General features: G+C 41.8%; 3 protein-coding genes across 5 annotated transcripts; 1 reads left to right on the forward strand and 2 right to left on the reverse strand.

Annotated features, from left to right (window-relative positions):
* Positions 1-1,625: 1,625 nt before the first annotated feature.
* On the reverse strand, positions 1,626-10,115 carry LOC311494986 (uncharacterized protein). 2 transcript variants are annotated; one of them, XM_084554267.1, is made up of 8 exons: positions 9,463-10,115; positions 8,641-8,709; positions 8,438-8,541; positions 8,129-8,310; positions 5,652-5,710; positions 4,971-5,006; positions 3,250-3,390; positions 1,626-2,483 (listed from the first exon to the last, which is right to left on the reverse strand). In XM_084554267.1, exons 1-8 carry the CDS (start codon positions 9,499-9,501, stop codon positions 2,301-2,303), a joined length of 813 nt encoding a protein of 270 aa, XP_084410393.1. In that variant the 5' UTR covers positions 9,502-10,115; the 3' UTR covers positions 1,626-2,300. The 2 variants fall into 2 exon arrangements, with proteins under 2 accessions (XP_084410393.1, XP_084410394.1); XM_084554268.1 differs by lacking the exon at positions 4,971-5,006.
* A 934-nt stretch (positions 10,116-11,049) lies between these two features.
* On the forward strand, positions 11,050-15,703 carry LOC311494486 (receptor-type tyrosine-protein phosphatase O-like). Its single transcript, XM_084553555.1, has 11 exons — positions 11,050-11,361; positions 11,648-11,708; positions 12,064-12,163; positions 12,247-12,337; positions 12,420-12,496; positions 12,610-12,744; positions 13,744-13,866; positions 14,007-14,164; positions 14,297-14,432; positions 15,305-15,366; positions 15,487-15,703. Exons 2-11 carry the CDS (start codon positions 11,704-11,706, stop codon positions 15,692-15,694), a joined length of 1,095 nt encoding a protein of 364 aa, XP_084409681.1. The 5' UTR covers positions 11,050-11,361; positions 11,648-11,703; the 3' UTR covers positions 15,695-15,703.
* Positions 15,704-15,750: 47 nt separating this feature from the next.
* On the reverse strand, positions 15,751-23,774 carry LOC311494485 (transcriptional regulator QRICH1-like). 2 transcript variants are annotated; one of them, XM_084553554.1, is made up of 12 exons: positions 23,359-23,774; positions 22,355-22,640; positions 22,175-22,267; positions 21,944-22,084; positions 21,073-21,849; positions 20,805-20,982; positions 20,521-20,675; positions 20,290-20,404; positions 19,332-19,440; positions 18,983-19,131; positions 18,786-18,876; positions 15,751-17,444 (listed from the first exon to the last, which is right to left on the reverse strand). In XM_084553554.1, exons 2-12 carry the CDS (start codon positions 22,607-22,609, stop codon positions 17,258-17,260), a joined length of 2,250 nt encoding a protein of 749 aa, XP_084409680.1. In that variant the 5' UTR covers positions 22,610-22,640; positions 23,359-23,774; the 3' UTR covers positions 15,751-17,257. The 2 variants fall into 2 exon arrangements, with proteins under 2 accessions (XP_084409680.1, XP_084409679.1); XM_084553553.1 differs by having other exon boundaries at positions 20,805-21,849.
* Between the last annotated feature and the right edge of the window lie 190 nt (positions 23,775-23,964).

Below are 23,964 nucleotides of genomic sequence, written 5' to 3' on the forward strand. Positions count from 1 at the left end.
TTACTTATAGAAGATTATGAATAATGGAAATAATAATAATGGTAACAATAATCGTAATAATAAGGCAAATAATAACTATAAGAATATTAAAGAATAATACCTGTTAAATGTATATATAGTAATACACTTTAATAATGGATGTAGTAATGTAAATGTTCTGTACATATGGTCTTAAATATTTATATATTTTGTAACTAAAGAATCATTATTTGTATAACATGATGTAGAGATCAGGCTTGCATGTTAATTTGTTGTTGTTGTCTCATACTGAAAATAAAGTGTACTTCAATGAACAACCAGGAAGCCGCTTTTGTAAGTTAATATTAAGTTCTCTGGGTGGTTGAGACTGATCTTTTGTTGTAACTTGTGCCATGTCACATGTCACACTAAGACTGTGTGCTGTGCACAAATGAAATCGATGAGCTGCTCACAAATGCGCCATCCGATAGATGTTTGCACCACAAATCACTGGCATCTATCCAATAACTGTTAAGATTTTCAATCTGGACGAAACTAATGACAGACCCACATCACCATCCACAGAACAATGCTAACAGTACACCTAAAGAAATATGTATTAAATCTGTGAGAAATCCAGTGTATCCTCTTTTTGATGTTTGTTGTGGTTGAAGTTGCTGTTGAACGGCAAAGTATGTTCACTGATTTGGTGAAAACGGGACACTGTGACACATACACACCACCTTAATGTTATCAAAACATGAGCCCAACCAGTAGTAGTGGTTGGGCTCATGTTTTGACTAATACTAATAATACTACTAACATCAATAACACAAAAATAGGCACCATCATATATCGCTGTCTGAACATAAACACTAATATTTATATGATTCAAATCGTACTCCTCACTGTTGGTGGATATTGCACCTTTTAGTCCACGATTAGGCTACAAAAATATTAGATCCTACATTTCACACAATGCAACTTGATGATGATCTGAAACTTTCTGCTCTATTCCTGATCCCACCTGTCGGGCTGCTGTGATTTGCTCCTTTGGTCAAGGACACTCAGGTCTTTAGAGCAGCCCATTTCTCTCTCATCCAAGAGGTTAACTCTGAGTACCAACAGTTCTTCATCATCCCTAGTACCATGACTCCTTACGGGACTGATACCAGCATCATCAACAGAGAAATATCCCTTGTCTGATTAACATAACATAATCTTAACATAAACACTAATGGTTTTATAATTTTAATGGTACTCCAGACTGAGACTGAAAATAAAGGCACAATGCGACTTGATGATCGACGCAAACACATCATTCCAGTTCCAGATCCCAGTTTTGCAGCTATAGTGATTTGGTCCTTGTCAAAAATGCTCAGGTCTCACACGTAATAAGAGTGAGCCGATAACAAGAAAGTGCAGCACAATTTTGTTCGTGTGCCAGACTAAGAAGGATATTTTAATTGCTCTGTTCTGTCGTGAACATCCCTTAACAAAGGTGCATATGAAGGTCTGGGATCTATGAACATGGCATGAACAGTTGGTTCTTGTAGTTAAGTCAGCTGGATGAGGGAGAAACGAGCAGCTCTGCCTGAGCATCTTTGACGAGGACCAAATCTCTCCAGCCGGACATCTGGGAAATAGAACAAAGCTGGGTGTTTCTGATCATCATCACGGCCCCAGTGTTTTTGTAGTTTGGCCCCTGTTAGGGACAGACATTTCAACTGTCATAAGGATTTTATCTTTATCTGTGAAAGAGTGGGTCAATTAAAATGTCCTTGCTAGCCACTGAGTTCCTTACAAAATTTAATCTCATTGACATTTCTGTGCTGAACTTTCTTGTCATCAGATTCCATTTTCACTTCCATGTCTGCTCTTCTATGATTAGCCAATATCAACTATACTCTTCCTCATTTTATGTGTGCTTAAACTGGCTCTGTCACCCGCTGACCCATTTATATGTTTTCTTTGATTTCAGCCACAAAGTCAAGTCAATGAAAATATGCTGGAACACTTTAGTATGTTGTAAACAAAGTTTAATTATTGAAAGACAAATGATAATAAATTAAGTCAAATGTCAATATACACATGATTATTAAAGCCAATACATCCAGTGCAGTTTTATCATCACATACTCAACATTAAAAGCGGTAACAAAGATTGCCCTTTCATTCTTTCACCAGAGTTGCTCACTAGAGACTGAGCACAGACAGGCAGCAGACAAGAATATATAAGACAATTACAAACAAGTAAACACAAAGGCAGCGTTCAATCAGACGAAGTCAACACTTTAAGAGGAAGACAAAATGTTTGGGAGACGGGCAGGGCTTTTTGTCTGATTAGTGCAACAGCTCCCTCGAGTCATAGTCCTCTATAAATTTCTCCATGGCCTCCACGCACCGCTTGCCAATGTCACTGAGGTTCTCCTGCAGCGAGGACTGGATAGGTCGCTCCAGGGATGGATCCTTCGCAATCAGCATCTTTACCACAAGGCCGAAGATTTCACATTCCTGATAGTACACCTGAAAGACAAACACAAGGATGGTTTTAGGGCGAATGCTCTGAGATGGAAGGGATGAAGGATGAAAGGAAAACAGACAGAGGAGAGTAATGGAGGACAAGATGAGCAAATGAGCTAGGTGAGAAGTCTTGTCATGCATCTCCAATTACAACTGAATGGATTAGCAGTCCACAGAAACGCTCAAATGCAGCAGGCTGTTCACAAGCGCCGGAGTTTTGTGGACATTTTAGCAGCAGTTACCTGTTGCCAGACTGCTTTTCCTTGCAGCGCATCTGTAACCCTGCAACCATGGAGATATGAAAAGCAAGAGGCCATCTTTTCCTACAAGTGGGTGGAAACACACACGCTCGCTCACACAAACACGCGGCCGATGAGCGGAGCCTCATGTGACGTCTGTCACATTGAAAGCAGCATTAAGGCACGTGTTGGAGCTTCTTGTGACACAGGTGAGCTAGCCTCGCTCAATCAGTTAGTCAAATAAAAATGGAAGAATAGCAACCGTCAATCGTGTCAAATAGGGAGTTACACCTCCTTTGTCACACTTGGTAAAGTTAAGCCAATAATGAAATTCATTTTGCCTCAGACTCAGCGTTTCAGAAACTACAAATCTGTTATCTTTATCTCATGTCTCTCAGCGTCTTCTAAGACCTTCCTTCTGTCACTCTTTGTCTAATCCCAGCGTCTCCTATCTTTCTCTGTCTCTGTATCTGTTTATAGCCGTCCCTTCCCCCAAGATGTGCGTGTGTGCGCAACGGCAATCCCCCCACCTCATCTATTTCCCTCCTCTTCTGTTGGATGGCTCTGTCTCGTGCCACAGTCTGGCTCACAACTGAAGGCAGCTCCCTGTCTCTGCTATTGGTCCCCCTGTGATCTCTGTCCCTGCTTTGGTTCCAGTCGCTCTGGTAAACCTGCAAGACAAATAAAAATAATTGGAAAAAAAAGGAGTTGGACAGGGATCGAGACAGTTGGCTAAAAACATGCAAACACTCATGATGACTGAGCTGAAGTTGAGTAGAAGTGAAGCTCCACATGTCCACTTGTGGCACTGAGGAAACAAATTCTGCAACTGTTCTGACTCTGTTTCTATTCATTCATTCATTCATTCATCTTCTGTAACCGCTCGTCCTGTGAAGGGTCACGGCGGGGCAGGAGCCCATCAGCAGTCATCGGGAGACCGACGGGGTACATCCTGGACAGGTCGCCAGTCTATCGCAGGGCTACCACAGAGAGACAGACAACCATTCACACTCACATGCACACCTACGGCCAATTTAGAATCACCAATGGACCTAACCAGCATGTCTTTGGACAGTGGGAGGAAGCCGGAGTACCCGGAGAGAACCCACGCAGACACAGGGAGAACATGCAAAGTTCACACAGAAAGTCGGCCTGGATTCAAACCCGGAACCTTCTTGCTGTGAGACGTCAGTGCTAACCACCACATCATGCCGCCACCTGTTTCTATTCAGTGATAAAATAAAAAACAAAAAACAACAAATGGGAAGCACAGTACAGGAGTAAAAGTGAAATGATTGTTAATCAGCGTGCAGAAGAAACAACTATGTGGAGATTTAAGACGGCGGATAGAAGGATGTTATTTCCCCCGAGAGTTGGTTGAGACCAAAAACTGAGCCAGAAACTCCAGACCAGTGTCAGTGTCACCCGTACATAAGCAACCATGTGCTGTTGAGCTTTGTAAGGGGATGATACATTAGTCCTGCTGCCTTCAAATGACCAAAACCATCAGTTGTTAAAGATTTAATGAGTCACAGACTTCAAATAAACCTTTAATATAAAGGTGTTTAAATGGTGTTTCTTACTTGATTAGCCATCCACATATATTTAAGAGAAATTATATGAGGGATTATATGAACTTTAAAAGGGCCACCCACAAACTGACCAAAAGTTGTTCTTACAAAATATTACACTTCAAAACATCCATAAAGTATCTTTTCTTAAAGGTTCACCATTTAAATTTAATGCTGGACACTACAATATGACTTTTACTGGTGAAGTTTCACAAATATTCCTGAAAGAAAAACTGTAAAATGTGACTTTATAAAACAGCCATTCTTAGATTTCACTTCCCCTCTTCATTTAGACTCCACTGCAGCAGTAACCAGCTGAACTATATCATGTGCTGCTCTGCTGCGTGCTGTGCTTAGGTCAGCCAAGAAATTTATGCGATCACCGGATTTCAGCCTTTTTCCTGCAGCACCCAGCTGTTTGCTTTCAAGTCTGTGCTCTGAAATCCCGTCTAATGAAACAAACAAAAACACCGCCTACTACTCTACGTATGTATATGACCAGTGCAGTGGATTAATCAGTTGGCCAAGCCACAGAAAAATAATCTCGAGCCATGACAGATAGATGGATAGATGATAGATGACAGATCTATTGATTGAGTGATTGAATTTATTGATCCCACAAGGAAAATTCATTTGAATTTGAAAGAACACCGAAACAACATTTTTAAAATGTTACTTACAGCTTTAGGAAATAGGCCTCTGTCAGTGCTTTCTGACTGTAGACAGATTAATCAAGAAAATGATGTGCAAATAACACTTGCATTAAGATACTTGTTAGTTACTGCAGGACATCAGTCATTACATCAGTACATGGCTGCTGCTGCTACTGCTACTGATATTTTTCATTCTCAGCTAAACTGCCAATTTTGCCCTCGATTAATAGTTCGGTCTTTAAAACTTCACAAAACGGAGAAGAATATCGGTCACAGTATCCCACACACAAATTTGCATTTGAAAATGTTTTATTCATTCATGCAAATATAAAGCTAAGAAATCTTACATTTGAGAACCTGTTTTTAATTAAAAATGACTTGAACGGTGAATAAACTGTCAGACAGACGACGATAACGTTTCTTTTGACAGACAAACTAAATTAACCAATTAACTGATGCATATTTATTTCCTCCCAGAAGTATAATTTCACACTGCACATTGCCATTTTTGTTAGATGTTTCAGCATCAGCATGAAATGGTCAAACAGACTGTGCTGCCCGGCATCACTATGATATCTTTTAAGGGAAAAAAAAACAACACAATGCTACAAGAACCTGTCATTTTTAAGAAAAAGGGAGGACCGCTGTATTTTTAAACATTTTATAACAAAAGGTGAACCAGAGTAGACTCTCTGGTTGTGAACTTACGGTGAACTGCATGTCCTTGTCTCTGCTGGAGATGAACTTTGGTAAGAAAGGTCTAGAACCTGGAAGACAGACAAAACAAGAGGTCAACGTGCTACCTTGAACCAAATTAAAGAGGAGTATTAGTAGGGTCTTCTTCTGTTTACAGTGACTGCAGCTACCTCTATACGTGTATCTTTATTCCACTACTGCACTTATGCCTTCTGTTATTTTTTCTATTTTAATCAGGGTCTGAACTCAGGACAAGAATCTGCTGATATTTGGGAAATCTGCCTTGCAATGTCAGACTGCAGTATTCCTATGCAAAGCAATCGCTTCATTATGGCTCATTATAGAGTTCTGGCTAGTCTCTCCTTCTCCTTTTCTCTCTCACTCTCATATACACACAAATCAGCGATGAGTCACCATGATCGCACCATCACTCAGGCACACAAGAAACCTGTTCCATGCTCACACATACACAAACACACACCTCCACAGTGCTGCAGTGTGCGCACAGATACACTGGCTATGTTCGAGAGAGGATTAAAAACATACAGTACCAGCAGCCCAAAACAACATATCACAACGCTTACTACCCGGAGAAATGTGAAACTTCACAATTTGTTTTAATGACACAGATTTGTCCCGTTTTACTTGAAGACTATTAATTCTGCATCTAACTTATTAAATTACACAGCTCAACATGAGGAAGAGGACAGTGCAACGGTTTGAATACTAGGATCCACCTATCGAGTCCAGGGCAACGTTCATAGTGATCAGCGTTATGTAACACTGGTTTGTTGCTACCAGAGTGTGACTACCTACCAACCAGCAGATACGACGATGAGCAAATGCCCTCAAAATATTTGCAATGCAAAGTGCTCATGAAACCGTGTGTGTGTGCCTGTGCTTGCTTATACTGCCACCAGATGGTCAACTTATAAACTGCAACAGGATGAAATGAAGCCAGTAGATTATGTAATATACTGTAAATGCATCATCAGAGTTGGACTGTTGTTGGGGTTGAGTCAGAGAGTTATTTGCCAAAGTTTTAGGTTTGTTATATTGTTCTATTGACCTGTGTTACAGTGTTTACACCCAAACATATCTGACTGCTGAACATTTCATTCCTTGACAGGAGGCACACATTTATAGATTTAAATCTGGACAAAAGGATTTTCTCTTTTTTTTTGGGAAATACAGGGTGTGTTTACAGATCACTGATATATAAAAAACACCTAATGCAGCCACCTCAAGAGGGGTGGTCAAGAGGAAAATATTAGCACCTAATAACCTGTAAACACAGTTTCTCCCTGTTTGAATACATTCTTCCTGTGCATGTTCGTCCCACATGTGATACACATCAGGTGACACGATGAGTTTCCGGGAGAAACAGAAGCGGTGGTAGTGGTAGCCTTTCAAGTACGCTTTTTAAAAGATTAACTAAGGCACAATTGACGTGGTTCCACCTTGGTCATCTTCTTCTATTGAATAAACTTGTTGATAAAGTTGGGAGAGTAGGGTTATTGTCTGGCAGATCAGGCACAAGCACTATGGAGATTTTAACACAGTCATATTCAAATTAATATTTTGAGGTATCTAAATGCATATATATTATTGGAGGGTTTTATTTATCATCTATTAAAACAATTAGATGTACTCTCTGTTCAGAATGATTAGAGTTGGGTTTAAGAACTACTGTTCATGTGAACGCAGTCACAGCCAGTACAGCAGCCCAAACATGGATTCATATAAAGCTTTTTGTATATCTTCAAAGAGGCCAGCTCTGACCTTTGTTCCAGTGTGTGTGAGTGCAGCTTATTATGTAGCTTGTGTTGTATTTTTTATGTGAAACATGCTGCTTCTGATAGTCACGTACCAAATTTAAAGAAAAATAACATACTGCTTTAATTTTGTCAACAATCTATTTGGTCCGACAGCACGAGATAAATTGGTGGCTTTTAATATTTTTTATAATATTTTTTATAATATTGTTGTATTGCTCCATTTGCTTTAACATTAGTATCTGTACCGACACATATACTCCACATGGCGACAGATGAGGAAACTATTGCTTTACTCTTTGTGCAGGTTATCTATGGGCAACTTGTTTGTGATGGGCAATTAGGACTTAATTTATATTGGCTAATAATGTTTAATGAAAAATTAAATTCACTTTGGGTTGAATCGACTGGACGCCTGTGAGCTCTGAAACTTGATTAGTTGTATATCTCATTTATCATTCTTGAGGAAGTCTGTCTAAACTTAGTTGTTTGCCAATAGCTGCACATGAGCTTCAGTATCTCTACTGATGTCAGACGGTGTTGAAGTCAAATCATTAGGCACCAAATGCTAAAATCTATTTTTATATGGACCTCATGCATTCATCAACGTACACATAAATACATCTGACCACATATAGTGAGCATTTTGTTCTTGTCTTGACTTAATCTCCGGGCGTGTGTGTCCACAGATCTCTGCTGCACATATAAAATTACCGCTGCTTTGTTTTGGGGGTGAAATTCCTTCAGTCCTCTCTCTCTGCTCGTGCCGCTCCTTTTCTCTCTCTCGCTCTCTCTCTCTCACTGCGACGTGGTGGAACTTATGATGGAAGTGATCTCTTCGATTGTCGTAGGGCCGGGAGTTATAGTAGCGGTGCTTTGAGAAGGGATGGTCATCCCTTGGCAAACAACATCAACAGAAGGAAAAAGCTTTCAGAGCAGCCAGAATAATATTCAGTGTCCTCATTGTACATTGTTGTTACCATGTAATGACAGTGCCGCCTGTTCGCGACCCCTCAGTCTTACCGATACTTGTAGAATCGCCCTCCAAACTTAGGTTTATAAGAACTGGACGTCCATGCCCTCGGTATGGACGGACTTGGCACCCTTCTGATCGGCCTGTTCTCCTCCTGAATTGACATGGGTAAAGCAGTTTATCACATTGGTGCTTTACAGAGAAAACAGAACAATTGCACAGACTAAAAAGGTCATTTTGAGACAGGGTGTACCTCAGTGGGAGACACCGTGCTGTCAGTGGACCTCTTGTTGACAGAGTCATCACTGTGTTCCCTGTAGCCCTGAGGAGAGAAAGCACCACGCTCATTTGGACATTGCAGTATTCATTTTATATGTGATTTTTCAAGCTAAATTCTCATATTCCACCGCACCAATGGCACCAATTAAGCTGTTCTCTACCTTTTACTATACTAAAATAGCATCTCTCAACTGTTATTACCATAAAACTAGTTATATCTACATAAACTAAAGAAATAACTGATAAATTAATCAATTCTCACAATAACTGTTGTTACTACTAAAAGTGCACCTGGGCCTTTAAATGTAGTGGCACACCGAGTATAATCATACCAGGAAATAATTTTGTCGTTGTAAACTCTGAGGATTCGACAAATAGTAGTGTATTGCTACAACGCTCACGCGACCAAAAATAGCCAACAGCATACTTCCTGTCATGAAACTGAAAGTCACTAGTGAGTGACATATGTTGTATATTTTCTTTTCTTTCTTTCTTTCTTTAAAAAAAAAAAAAAAACATACGTGAAGTTCATTGAACATAAAGATGCGTTCACTGTCACCCACTTACCACTGCCTTAGCTGTACAATGAGTGTGTGGATAAAACTAGACTAATTATATTTGTACTAAAGAGATAACAGCAGTTTTGCCTACTTGTTAATTATTCTATTACAATAAAGGCAGGTGTTAAATTTACCACACTAACGACCCGTGGGCACAAGCAGGGATTGTAACAGACGACAGCTTAACTCTTTTGTTTTTGTTTTGTTTTTTACTTTTCTTTAGGAAATGTATGTACCTTGTTTTCCTGAGTATCTGGCGCTCGTGCATGGTCCATTTCTGCCAGCTTGTGCTCTTTCTGAAACGCACGAGGACTTTATTTCTCTCTCGAGTCCAACGGACCAGGAAGTGTGGTCTCTTAAATTAAGCCAGTCCCGTCTGTCCGCTTCTAAAGTGAAACCTTTTTTCTACTGTTCATTTCCTCGCTGACCGCACACTGTAGTAGTTGAAGAAGCTAAACTTGTACTTCAATGTCTCACATTGTCGTGTATCACATCTGTCTTCTTACGTTGTCTGTGTGTTGTCTTGCGCATGAAAGTAGCGCAACATGTTTTACTTCCTTTTTCAACTGCTGCCCAATCAGATACAGGCTGGTGCCATAAAGGCTTATAAAAAAAACTTACAACAAAAATGATCAGCGGCTTCTCCAGAAAACACGCAGGCGCAGTTCGCCATGGATCCCGTCACACCTGATTCCACCTCTGCCCTCCATGCAGGTTCACTGAGTTTAAAACGGAAATAACCCGTGTTTATAATGGCACACTTTGCGCTGCAGTATCTTTAACAGCTGTGAAATCAAATGTATGTTTTTTCTTTAAGGATCTGTGGTGGGCCCATAAACTATGTGTTCAATTTTATATAACGTGTACTATGTGTACTTTATGAGTGAACGTGTGTTGCAAATATTACAATTTTTGTACAAATGTGAAAGATATACAATTCTATATTACAAGGAAAACACATGTGCTCAAAAATAAATGCATTTACATATAGCCTAGTCTAGATACACCAATCAGGTATAACATTATGACCACTGACAGGAGAAGTGAATAACATTGACCATCTTGTGACAATACAATGTTCTGCTGGGAAACTTTTGGACCTGCCATTCGTGTGGATGTTACTTAGATATGTACCACCCACCTAGACCAGACCAGACCAGGCACCCCATTGGGGTGGGGGCCCCACCCCATAGCAATGACACTCCTTGATGGCACAGGCACACACACAAAAATGTTTTAGGAACAACTCAAAAAAAAAAAAACATGAAAAACAGCACAAGGTGTTGACCTGGCCTCCAAATTCACCAGATCCCACTGATCAAGTATCTGTGGGATGATCCACAGAGGCCCCTTCCCTCAACACATAGGTCCCCACTAACAGCATTCTGTATCCAGACACCACAAGACACCCTCAGAAGACCAATGTCCATTCTCTGATGAGTCACAACTGTTTTGGAGGCACAAGGGAGACCTACACAATATTAGTAAGGTGGTCATAATGTTATGCCTGATCAGTGTGTATATAGATGTCTCCAAAACGTTGTGTAAAATTAAAACAACAACACAATGCATTGGTTTCCAAATCATTTAAATCTCACAGTTAATTTAAAATGTTATAAAGGTATCTGTGTGGCAAAGTTGTGCCCTACTGGTCGCTGATAGTTTGGAAATAGCCCAGGTATGACACCTGAACACAAAAACAGAAAGTAGGGAGGTTTCCTAGAAGCAAAGACATTTTGTTTTGTTTGTCAAAGAAGTGACAAAGCGAGTGAGTACAAAGAATTACCGATGCCATCATACACTGACATCCCTCCCCTGAACTTTAGTGTTCCTCCCATTGTCTCCACCCATCACTGTTTTTTCCTGCTTGGACAGACACCCAAAGAGAGAGAGAGCGAGAGTCAGAGAAAGAGAAATCCTTAAGAGAGAACTTAAAACCAGACAGCTTTAAGATGACTTGGAGCCGTGCGGTCCCCTACTCTACCTCTTCAACCTGTAGCAGACTTAAAATATTTTTCCAAGGCATGTTTACAAAGGTAATCCTGAGACAAACATACTGAAGCTGCTGAGACTCTGTTTTGCCCTGCTGCTGCTGGTGGTGACAACTTGTCGGAGCAGGTTTTCTTTCTTGCCAGGTCAGTGATACTAATTGTTCTGTGAAAATGTTGGGCTTGTTACGTGAAGCTTTCTGTTAAAATGGGGCCGTGGGAACAGAGGTATAGTCCACCTGAAATGAAAAGAAAAAAAAAAAAAAATCTTATGCAGTAACACTCTGGCTTTACTGGTCTTACTATGGTGTCCCACACGTTGAGAAGGTAAAATTCCTCTTTAACAACTAGTGGGGGAGGGGGAAACAAGAGGTAGACACGATGTTCTCAGCTTTTCAGTTCAGGTTACATTTTCTCTTTTTCTGTTGTACAGGGCTTTTCACATGGACTTTTCTTTTTAAAGGCGTATGATCACCTGAAAGAGAAGACATGAGGTAAGGATGACGAAAGTCCTTGTAACAACCCAAGAATGTACGCTCAAAGTTTATAGCTGGTGATATTCTACATTATCAATTAGAAGACAAAAAAAACAACCGTGCTCCTTTCCTTTCCCACCCATTCAACCATACACCCCCTACTGAACACAGAAATGTGGTTATATAGATACAAAATTGTGATACCTTAACATCTTAAAGCATCTGTATATAGAAAATGTTGTTTTTGGCCAACGATGGAGCTCTAAAACAAGGAGGAATACTTGGGTTTGAGCTTTCAATTTCTTACCAATAAGAAAAAATATGATAGAAAAGTGATGACGACATCACAGACTTCTGCAATCATGTTTTTCAGGGTGCAATCTTTACCAAGAGCGCGGATTCTAGAGGAGTTAAACTTGCGATGCCAGGCGCTGGCTGCCAATTATAACAGAGGCTTTAAACAGGAGTTTGAGGTGACTATCCTGTAATGAAAATGAACTTAAGTCTGATTTGTAAAGTGTTTGTCATGCGCTTTAATGTCTGTGGCTCTGTGCAGGAGCTGAACGAAGTTGGCAGGGAGCTGTCAACCAGAGCGGGTGAATCTAATGTCAACAGAGAAAAGAACAGATACCCCTACATTTTACCCTGTGAGTGAAAAACTTGAATCGACTGCGGCAAATGGGTGGAGCGATGTTAGAGAGTTTAATTTGTAATGATTTCTTTTTGTAGATGATCACTGTCGGGTGAGGCTGTCTGTCCAAAATTCCTACCCTCAAACCGACTACATCAACGCAAGTTTTGTGCCTGTAAGCCCTCAGTCACTTCCTCAAACCAATTCATGTTTATCATTTGCTCGGTCATGCTGCTAATGGCCTCTGCATCTGTCTGCACCCGTTGATGACTGTGTGTCTGCACTCAGGGTGGAGGATCGGAAAGAGACTTCATCTGCACCCAGGGCCCTTTGCCCAACACCATGGCCGACTTCTGGAGGATGGTGTGGGAGCAAAACGTCAGAATAATCGTCATGGTGACGTCTCTGAGGCACAAAGACATAGTGAGAGACACATTCAGTTTATGTTTAACATATTAACATATTTCCTGCCTGATCTGTGTAGATCAGTGACATCTCTGGACTAGCTCGGCTTACAGTAAACAAATAGAAATTGAGAGCTGTTGTTATTTCAGCACACAAACCAAAACAGCACGTCTATGCTGAAATGACTGTCCCCTTTAGTGGCAGTATAGCTCTCGTCTAACTGGAGCAAATAAGGAAGGCAGGTGACATTATTATAGCGCCTGAAGGTTCACAGCGTGTAACTGATTTGTGTCCTCCTGTCAATAGTGGAGTCACCTCTAAACTTCACTTTTAACTCTCTAATTAACAAACGACAGTGTATGGTTGCTAACAGAGCATGTCATTACGGTGAGGTTCGCTGGCATCCACCCAAAAAAGAAATACTTCATGTACAACAACAGCTTTAAAAAATGTTTATTTTTATACTTAAATATTTGTCGAAATTAAACAATGAGATATAACTGCGAGTAGATTTAATCTAAATATAAAAAATGTATTAATTAATGAGGTTCAGAGGTGGATTTTCCACCCTTTGGACTGGTGCTACCGGTCTGTACTAACCTGAGATAACAGGTTGCCAGCTGTGACAAACTAGATCAACTTGAACTCATATCCAAGTCCTTATATTCTTCCTGTCCATATCAAACATATCATTTAATTATTCATTATAAACTGGAAATTGGAGAGACAAAAGCTATTTAGACTCATGAGTTAACCGACCTGGAGTCCAATGAATGGTTAAGAGCTACTTTAAAACAGATATATTGAGCTGGCTATTCATAAGAAGCATCTGCTTTGGTGAATATACATGTTATATACATGTTATTAGGCACATTGTGATTGTCTAATTTTGAGTCGGGTGAAGATCATATGACATTTCATGATAAATGAATGCAGACAACCTGGTATTCCCAAAGGTTTCCCACACATCATGTCAGCACTTTCCCCTGACCTTGTCTCTTTATTCTGCGTGTGCAGGTGCTGTGTGATAAGTACTGGCCTCTGGAACCGGGGACAGTTTATCATGGACTGATCCAAGTGACAACAGTGACTCGCAAACAGGGTCCAGATTATTTTATCACGACCATTAACCTCCGACAGGTGAGCAACAGACGCATTCATCACACTCTTTTGTCCCTTTAAACTGCTGCTGCTGACTTCTGCGTGCACTGGCCATACCTGCAATCAATCAAAGATGTGAGTCGTTGTGGCTGCTTTAAAGGAAAGTGTTTGTGTTTCAGAGAGACTGCCCAACAGACAGGATAATCACACACTACTACTACCCCTCCTGGCCGGACCGGGGCATCCCTAGCGCATCCTCCCTTTGCGGCTTCACTGAGCATGTGCGTCAGCATTTGGATGCCGTTCCTCGCCTGGGGCCGGCCGTGGTGCACTGCAGGTTTGACCTCTGACTTTAAGCTCGTCACGTCTCCGGCAGCATTATTCCTGCAATCTTTAGAGGTTTATCAGTCAGACAGTAGATGAGATGTTGTTTAAAGTCAATGCTCTTTTTTTCTTTCTTTTGTCTTAGTGCAGGTGTTGGACGCTCAGGGACATTTGTGGCATTGCTGTGGCTGATGCAGCTGTGTGTGAGGGGTATCCGGCCTGATGTCCGGGCTACAGTGGAGGATCTGCGGCTGCATCGAATGTGCATGGTCCAGACTCCGGTCAGTCCACAATGACGAGTTTAACATTACTTTAACATTAAATGTAAAATGTATTCATATTATATTCATACTGCTTCTTTTTCAAATAAATAACACTTTGTGGATTAATCTTAATCTAAAACATAGCTAACAACTGCATTAGTCAGAATGTAATACTGTAAATGTATTACAATAACAAATCAACTATAAAGCAGTAGTATGAAGTCATGCAAAATGTAAAAAAGTAAAGTATATCCCAACTGTGGTCACGTACAGTACAACAAAGGTCATCGACCATGAGGGGAATCTAATGTAAGAGCCTTAAAATAATTACACTTTACTCTTTTATGTTAATCAGCTACTATACAGGTGTCAAGTAATGATAATACTTTACTACCAGAAAGTCTTGTATCCAATTACGTGTGCCACATGTGCATTGTGACTTACTAAAGAACTTTTTTGCTACAAGGTACATACTGTGTGAAGCTGCAGCCTGCAGCCTGTTTGCTTAGCTTAGCGTAAAGAGTGGGCGCAGGGGGAAAGAGCTAACAATGCTATGCTAAGCTGCAGGCTGTCATATTTAACATACTAGTACATGCAAGGCATCTATACTGTTTAAACAGCAGTGTAAATGTAAATAGCATACCTCGTAACATTAACTGTGTATTCCGGCACTGCACTTTAAAAAATGTGCACAATATTTATGTAAACAGAACCAGATTTCTTTGTAGATCGTAGTATTAAGAGTATTTAAATGTAATTCATTCATATGTTCTTTTGCTTACTACAAATCCGTCATCCGGATGCTCATTAACACTGTGTGTTTTATTGGTTCGTGTCAAACACAAGACCAAGCCTCCTCATCACCTGCTCATTCCTTTGTGTGCCCTCAGGAGCAGTACATGTTTGTTCATCAGTGTCTGCTACTCTGGCTCAGTGGAGGAGCCTCAGCATGGTGAGAAGACAGAAATAAATATCCCACCGGGATCCAACATACAGTTCCGGACTCAGGCACCATATTATTAGTCACTGTAACGTACGACGACATTTTAATTAGGTGTCTTCTCTTCCCCAGCGGCCCACAGACCCAGGGAGCCGGCTTGAATGCTAACCAACGCGCTCAGGATCAACCCCACAGCTCCTCAGGACAGGGAGCCCGAACAGGAAGGAGGAGACATCCCCGCCATCGACACACACCCCCATCAGACCAGCAGCAGAACACAATACAGAACTTACTGAGGAGGTTACTGCCTTCCTCCTTATCACAGAATCCAGCCTCGTGAACTAATGCACTGTGAGAAGTATTTCTGCAAAGACACCAGGTGTAAAAAAAAACAAAAAAAGAACAAAACAAAATCATACCTCAGACGGAAGGACAAAGACTGCAGAAATAAATTATTCTGTGTATGCTATGAGGACAAGCCCTGCAGGTGGAAAACTGGCCTGACAACATGCTGATAAAGGCCGGTAAAGAAAATACACACACTGCAGTTTGCAGCTTTACCAGAAGGACAAATTAAGGAAATAACCTGCCAACCAGGTCCAACAGGTTCTTCTACTCTTCATTACTGTAAGACTCATGAGAAAATGACGTGAAAACACCTCAGGGGACTAACAAAATCTTTCTACCGTGTACAGCTCCACTACTGATAAAGCGCCATTGTGAGATGTCTTTTATTAAGATTTCTTTTTTGAAAAATCATTGTGCATCATTTTATATCACACAATGCAGGCTATCAGTACTTAAGGATGCATGTGCAGAATTGATACGAGACTTGCTAGAAAGGCAGACACATGGTATAGTGACTGTACAAAAAAGGTCATGTTTCAAAAACACACAGGCACTGCCATTCTCCTTAGATGACTGAAACTCATTACAGTACATGAAGGAGCTATGAGTATTATACATTATAGAACATTAAGGGATAACCCACATTTCAAAGAGTCTCTCGTCCGTCATGAAATAGACCTGTATAATACAATAGATCCCTCGTCAGGTGAGTTTTGGGGTTGGTGATGTACTGAGGAGACAAAGGAGGATCCACCAGCAGCCGGCATCCTCCCTCTGCCACGTTTCTAAAGTGTGGCAAGTGCTAAGTAGCTGCAGGTCCAGTGGTGGCGGCGTATTGCAACCAAGTCCAGACCAAATGTAAGTCCTGATGTGATTCGATGCTGCTGAGATAGTCCCAGTAGCTTCTGCTAATGAGCTAAGTCATCGTCAGAGTTCAGAGTGTCCGCATGAGATCTGAGCTCCAGACAGACAAAAGTGAAAGACAAAGAAAGGGGAACCCAAACAACTTGAAAATCAGCTTTTAGCCTACGTTTGGCTGCTTAACGCAGCTTTAATACCACTGAGGTATTCACTGGGACCAAGGCAGACAAAGGAAGAAAAAAAAACAGAGCAACAAAGAGGGATGTCTAAGAAAAGCAGCATAGCGCAGGCCAACCCTAGAGAAAATATATCTGAAATATATTACAGATTAAAACAGGAAGGAAAATTAACAATTATTCCAGACCACTGGTGAAGAGAACCAACAGTAAAATAACAATTAAATTAGAGTTCAGGTCCAATAAAAAGATTAGACACTACATCCTTTGGCCAAAACAAACATAAAATCTGATTGCCTCAGTGAGACAAACCATCATCTGTATTGGTTTAATGTGTATGTACAGTCCGTGTGTGTGAGAGATGCAGACACATGATGAATATAAACATATACATGCCACCCATAAAGACCACAAGAGGGTGTGAGAGAATAGAAAAACTACTCGCAATGAGCAATCAAAGGCCGGGTGAAGAAAAAGACAAAGAGTCTAGTCCGTTTTTCTTTCTCCTCCAGTCCCAACTAGTGAACGCTCTCTGACATGTTAATGGCTTCCTGGATTTCGCGAATGGCAAGGATGCGGGCGAGCATCTGCTCCAGCTGTTCTTTTGGGATTGGCTGAGTTGAGTACCAGATGGGGCTGTTTGGAGCCACCACCGGCTCAGGGGTCAGGTAGAAGGTGTCGTTGCGACCTTTAGCACTCTGCGGACTGAAATCAGAAACACAGAACACAGTGAGAACATATTTTCACAAAACGCTTAAAACATTATTTAGATATCAAAGTTACATACAGTTTTATGTACTGCGCCATCTAAATCTAAATTTTATCCAACACTTTTTGTGGAACTGGAGGAAGAAGTGGAGATGGAAATTTCAATCCCTTAATACCGTTGTAAAGTGCTCTGAGTACCACAAAGCTAGACAAATGCTGTATGAGGATAAGAGATAATGTAGTCTTATTAGTGTGACCATTACTCCCTTCATCCTAACATGCACTCATTTGCTCAGCAGTCGAATACAATAATGCAGCAAAAATGTTTTAGAGATGTTCAGACCATATAGCAAAAAAGATCACAAAGTTGGATCATTGCTTCTCCAAAAACTTTCAACATAAACCACATATTAATGTTTCGGCATTAAGTAGATGTCTTGAACAACCAGGAAAAGAAAATTACTAGGACTGATACAGAGCTTCATCACATGATGCAGTATCAGTCACCAGAAACTCAGAATCGGCAAAGCCAATGAGTTTATGGCTGAATACCAGAGGAACAGGATGTCCCCCGTCATGGTCGTCATGCAGAAAGAGTAAAAAGGGCAAACTCCTATGAGACTATTTTGTGAAAATCTGCTGTAATTAGTTATGAGGTATGGCCAAAAAGTGAGTGACCTTTGACCTAATCAGTTCATCTTTGAGGCCCAATGAACGTTTGAGCCAATTCTCAAGAAAAATCCCTCAAGGTGTTCCCGATACATCCTGTTCTCAAGAATGGGACGGATGGACAACCTGAAAACATGATGCCTCTGGCTACGGCTGCTGCCAGTGCTGAAGCATAATGAATAATTTAAGCGTGACCGTTTACTCAAAACAGTCCGCTCTGTTGTATTTCCATTTTTTCCTCAGGGTAATTTTTCCTCTATATTCACCAGCAGCGATCGGCGCTGGCAGTAATTAAAAAAAAACGATGGAGGCCAAAGAAGTTCTAATCCTTGTTAATGAGTAAATGCAGATAAAAATGATTCACCTTTTTGGAGAGGAGCTTAAGGGAATAGTTGTCCATCATCCGTGTTGTTCTCAGTTGCCTAGCAACAGTGTTCTCGCGCATTTAAGTGAGTGCAACGTGTATTCCACTCCCCATGTCAATAACACAGATGCAGAGATTTATTTAAAGGTGGCAACGCCTCTACAGAAACTAAAGACTCTTGTAGTGAACTGATATCGAACCTTGGTCAGAGTAACATTACTAACGATCCAGTGTTAGATTTTTGATCAAGTTGCGTTTCAAAGGGATGTACGAACTGTTGACCCTTCTCGATATTTTATATTTACCATTTGAAGAGGTAGAAATCATAGAGTTTGATGGGGCATCGCAGCGGGTTCTCTGGGTCTTCCAGCTGTTCTGAGTACATGTCGTCTGTCACTGAACCAAAAATAAAAATATATTAATTATATATACAATAGTTTATCCTTAAGATTGATTTCTACTCAGGTACCACGGCACAATCGAGATGCATGGATGTACTTACCTTTCTGCCCTATGAACCTCTCTGTCGACTTTAGGTATCGGATGCTGGTGCTCTTGTCTTTGGGGTTGTTGGGACTCTTCCTGGTGTGTCTCAGCACCTTGGAAAAGGCCACTTTTAGATGCTGATCCACTGTTTTCAGGTGAAAATACCTGTAAAATAAAAAAAATAAATAATGCATTCACACTGATGGCAAGCATAAGGAGGATCTCATATAGGACAGTATTAGATGAAGATTTCTTCTTATTAACAAAATGATATCAAGCAACATTGTTTTTCATGTTAATTAAACATTTGAATGGCTCCATTACATCATTTAAATATTTTTTTTTTCCAGCATTGGGCAACTCACTTGGTATTGAAGAACATTAGGGTTGTGAGCAGTGTTGAGGGAGAATGAGCTCCAAGCTGTTTACATTCCCACAGCATCTCCTCCGTCACATGACTTGGGATGACATAACCTGGTAGGGGACAAAAGGAGCAGACTATGAAGACATATGGAAATAATACCGCTGACACTGTAGGCTCGTGTACATTCAGAGGACTGGAATGTACTTTTTGTAAAAATGAAACTGCATGAAACTGAAGCATTACTCAAGCATAAGGGTGCATGAGCAAAAAACTCAAAGGGGAAGGTCGACTGGCTTTCTGACCTCAAAACAACGAGACAGCAGCAGCAGTATTTGGACTATTACAGTGAGTTTTGTCTGCTTGCTGGCTGGTGTTCAGTGCTTGGAAGACTCCCTAGAGCAGATGCTGATAGCTAGTATGGCAACGCCTTTTCCAACCAGCTTGCAGTTTGTTATGGACCTATAAAACTAATGATACAGGACTTCCATTAATGTGATGCTCTAATTGGGTGTAAGATGCATATCACAGCTGCATTTAAAATTAACCAGCACACATAAGTGAAATGAAATCAACACCATCTACACTCATTAAAGGCAGAATATAGTACGGAACATTTTTGTTCCTGCACTACATTAGTCTTTGCGATGAATAGTATTATAAGACAAAAGAATCAAGTCTGAAATGGTTTAATGTAAAAACATGTCTTTCTTTAAAAAAAAAAAAAAAAAATGTATGAACAAAGGTTAAAAAGTCATTTTTTATTTAGTGAAACGTTTGATTTAAGTGGCAAGTCGGAAAGTAATCAATACATTAATCAGCTGAAATATTTATCGTTTGTACCAGCATTAGTGTAAACACCAATGTTACTGCATCTGAGCTAGAATGATTGTGTCTAAACCATTAAGTTTATTTTAAAGGAACACAGAAACGTTAGGTCTGATTAACAACTTTTGTCGCACCTAGTGGATGAACAGATGGTCTCCAAGGCTCCAGGATCTGGTGCAGACTTTGAGCGAAGCGAGTGTAGTACTGATCTGAGAAAACGTCGTCCACTCGACCATTATCAAACAGATACTGCGGGAAGAAATGGAAGGAGACTCATGTTATTAGTGTTGCTGCATCACAAACGAGCATCAACAGATTTAATGGACAATCAATGGAGAGTGTGAGTGTGTGCATGCTATACTCACTTTTTGTATGCACAGAAACACGTAGTAAAGAACATCAGCCTCGTAAGACTCTCCTTCCAGCCCCCGGGCCTCTGTTGTCATTAGGGAAAGGCCCATGCAGAGCTCAGCAACTGCACAGGACACCAAATCCTCCTGGAAACGCAGTACCTGGCGTCCTAAAACATACACACAAAACACCAATGATTGGACTGACAGCTAAAAACAAAGAAAAGGAAGTGTCAATACACATGAGTCAATAATAAAAGATGGTTTTCACTCTTTCAGGATTGTGTATGTGTACTTACGGCCAATTGGGGCCAGTTTATTTCTGTCTGATTTGTCCAACTCTGCATTTTTCCGCTGAGCCCAAAGCCGCCACACGTCAAACCCCTCCTCTGGCTTCAGAGTGGCAGGCAGCAGCAGTTCCTGCACCTGCACCTGCTGCTGGCCTTGACCATCTACCTCAGTTACCACAGTTTGACCCTGCACAGACATAACCACGGTTACCTCAGCCAATCTGGAAAAGCACCTCTTCAATACAAGTCTAACATAACTGAACACCCATGTTATTACCTGTAGCTGCTGTACCTCCTGCCCAGACAGGCCGTGTGTGTGCAGCACCTGCTGCTGTGGGTCCCAGATAAGAGATTGTGTAGCATTAGGGTAGCCTTGTACAGCAACTGGGATGTGGATGTTTCCGTTCATCAGCTGGGCAGGGAACAGTGTGTTTGCAGACAGTGTGTGCACCACTTCTTCCTGACCCCCCATTACTCCAGAGCTTGTAATGCTAGAAACAGCTTGTGCCGTCTGACTTTGACTGGCAGGGATTTTCAGCTTGTCATTTTCAACAGTAACTTGTGTTGGCATTGTGGTCATTGTTGTAGTGTTTGCCCCTGCAACCTGCACTGTTCCATAAGCCTCCTGGGGGATGGCAATATGCGTGACCTGCTCACGGCCTCCAGATCCAGCAGGTGCAGAATACACTGGGATGGTCCAGGTCTCCCCGGTGGGACTCGTGATAGTGCCTGTAGCACTGTAAAGGTGGGAACTGTCCACAGTAAGGAGGTCTGGCCGCAGGGACACATAACTTTGCTGCTGGCCTTGTCCCTGGGGGATTGCCAGGACCGTGGCTACCTGCTGTCCAGGCAGGGCATAGGAGACTGTGATGGGCATGTCCACCTTACGCTTTTTGGCTGGCTGGAGGACACCTGCTCCCTGGGATGTGGCAACTGTGGTTCCCATAACTCTCCTCTCTGAACCGTCCTGCTGCTGGGTGGGGGAGAGGGCTCCCACTGTCTGGATTTGGATCTGCTGTCCTCCTGCAACAGCTGCTACCAACTGGGCTTGCAGCTAAAACAGACAGGAGAAAGATGATAACTTGTAAGTGAACTGATGCCATAATAGCAATTCTGCCATGCTGTTGTCTTATTGTTTGTGTACTTACCTGTTGGTGCTGCTCCTCTGTCAGTTCCCCAGGCTGAATCAGTTGTGCAGTTGTCACACCTTGTAGCTGCTGGTGGGATCCAGAGGGCACTTGGAGAACCTGCCCCAGCATCTGAGCCTGCTGCTGGCCCTGGATCTGCACCTGAAAACACACATTATGACCCAACATTTAGGATTTAAAGAACAAGATGAACTAATGCACTAACATAAAAGATAAAGGATTAGTACAGACCTGCACTATCTGTTGCTCTGTGTTCTGTACAGATTGCTGCTGCGATGTAGACTCCTGTATCTGCTGCTGCTGTGGCTGAACCTGCACCTGCACCTGAATCAGAAGACAGCGACTTTCAGAGAGCTTCATTTAAAGGACAGAAATCTTTTAGCTTTACAATCCTTCAGTATGCTGATTTACCGGGCACGCCAGTTCCAACAACGACCCCGCCACCTCGGTGCTGTCTGTGTAGATACAGTTAGCCTCTTGTTGGTAAACCATAGTGGTGGTAGTGGTCGTGGCATCTCCGCTTTGCTGGCTGAACTCCTGCAGGGCATCTGGACCTTTGTTGGCCAAGGACTCCAGGAACTCCTTCATGCGATGCTGAGGGATGCTCCTAGCTTTCTGCCTCATCAGCTCCTCATAGGAGCCTGTGCCATCCAGGGAGTTATTCATTGCAGACAGTGTCCTCTTAAAAAAGGTGAACCTGTGAAAATGATTTTTAGGTAAGCACTGTTATTATATATACATATATTAAGAAGTAGCTCATGCATGTATAACATCACCAATATAGACAACAATGCAGTTTGACCGTGAATCAAAACCCAGTCGCCCTGTCAGAGATCTTTATAACTAAATGCATTTGAATCAGAGGGAAGATTTAAAGATGAAATCGCTATGCTGACACCAGTGTTTACAAACTGTCCTGCAGACCACTGTCCTGCAGCAACGCAGACTGCTGGTATTAGGAAAGGGTTAATTCTGGCTGAGTGTGAACGAGCTGGGACAAAAGCGCGGTCACTTTCCAAATCAGATGCCGTATTCAAAGCTGCGATGGAAACTACTGCATAATGAAAACATGCACGTTTCAAGCAAAGACCGAGCTACCATTCTGTGTTTGGTACATTATCCAAGTAACTGCTAATCTATCAGGCGATTGCACAACAAGCTAGGTTAGCCAGGTACACGGCTAACTAGCCGCGTGTTGTTTGCAAATAACACCGTGCAGAGTTGTGTTTTGGAAACGCAAATTAACGCAAACACGTCCGCGTATGACAAAACGTTAGCTTCGCCGCAGACGACACCCAGACAGAAAACAACAAATGTTATGGTGTGACTCTCTTGCGTCGGCAACGTTACGCCGATTACATTTTTCTGTTTTCTCTTCAAGCTAGCAGGCTAGCGTTAGCAGGCGCGTTAGCTACCTCTCTTTCTCAACCGGGCCGAGGTTTGAGCCGCACACAAGCGCTTCTCTGCCCTCGAAACGGCGCTCCTCTTCCAACGAGCAGCGATGCGGAGCGCTACTAGTGTTTTCTGTGGCTGCTTTTAATCTTTGTTTTTGGTGGTTTTCGTTAGATGGTCGGCTGCAGTTTTTTCTTTCTCTACACCACTCATATTTCGCTGGGCGCCATCTTACAACAGTAGCCTCAGACCAATCGGCAAGCGATTTGTAGCTCTGTCGTGCTGTCGCGGTGTTTCCACCACGTGATATCGCGATAACTGGCGCTGGTCGAGTAGTCCCTTAAAGGCGCCACGCACAGGCTGAGTAGCCGGCAAGATGAGCTAGATGTCAGTCCACCTTAAAACGCAGTTATGCCAGAGAGACGCTCCTAGTGGTTCACTGGGTTCTGAAACTTTTAAGGTGGTCCGAAAGAGATGTGTTGGATATTTGGGTGGTGCTCAGGAAGCTCTGGGCATTTGAGGGTTAATTCCCACGGCCTGCACTTCAGCATGGTCTGCATCTGCCACACTGATTTTTGTTATGGACTAAATGTGCTTGTCAATGTACTTACTGGTTAGTTGATCAAGAT

This window comes from Chelon labrosus (assembly GCF_963514085.1).
Source record: "Chelon labrosus genome assembly, chromosome: 10".
Classification (NCBI taxonomy): domain Eukaryota; kingdom Metazoa; phylum Chordata; class Actinopteri; order Mugiliformes; family Mugilidae; genus Chelon; species Chelon labrosus.

What these genes read in the sequence shown, in the direction of transcription:
- LOC311494986 (XM_084554267.1), bottom strand. Translation starts at nt 9,501, where the DNA reads ATGGACCATGCACGAGCGCCAGATACTCAGGAAAACAAG. An exon ending in CAGATACTCAGGAAAACAAG is followed by an intron (nt 8,710 to 9,462) that starts GTACATACATTT and finishes TTCTCTCCTCAG; the next exon opens with GGCTACAGGGAACACAGTGA. An exon ending in ACAAGGACATGCAGTTCACC is followed by an intron (nt 5,007 to 5,651) that starts GTAAGTTCACAA and finishes ATCTGTCTACAG; the next exon opens with TCAGAAAGCACTGACAGAGG.
- LOC311494486 (XM_084553555.1), top strand. An exon ending in ATACCCCTACATTTTACCCT is followed by an intron (nt 12,338 to 12,419) that starts GTGAGTGAAAAA and finishes TTCTTTTTGTAG; the next exon opens with ATGATCACTGTCGGGTGAGG. An exon ending in AGTGGAGGAGCCTCAGCATG is followed by an intron (nt 15,367 to 15,486) that starts GTGAGAAGACAG and finishes TCTCTTCCCCAG; the next exon opens with CGGCCCACAGACCCAGGGAG.
- LOC311494485 (XM_084553553.1), bottom strand. Translation starts at nt 22,609, where the DNA reads ATGAATAACTCCCTGGATGGCACAGGCTCCTATGAGGAGCTGATGAGG. An exon ending in CAGAGGAGCAGCACCAACAG is followed by an intron (nt 21,850 to 21,943) that starts GTAAGTACACAA and finishes TGTCTGTTTTAG; the next exon opens with CTGCAAGCCCAGTTGGTAGC. An exon ending in TGTTTCTGTGCATACAAAAA is followed by an intron (nt 20,405 to 20,520) that starts GTGAGTATAGCA and finishes TTCTTCCCGCAG; the next exon opens with TATCTGTTTGATAATGGTCG.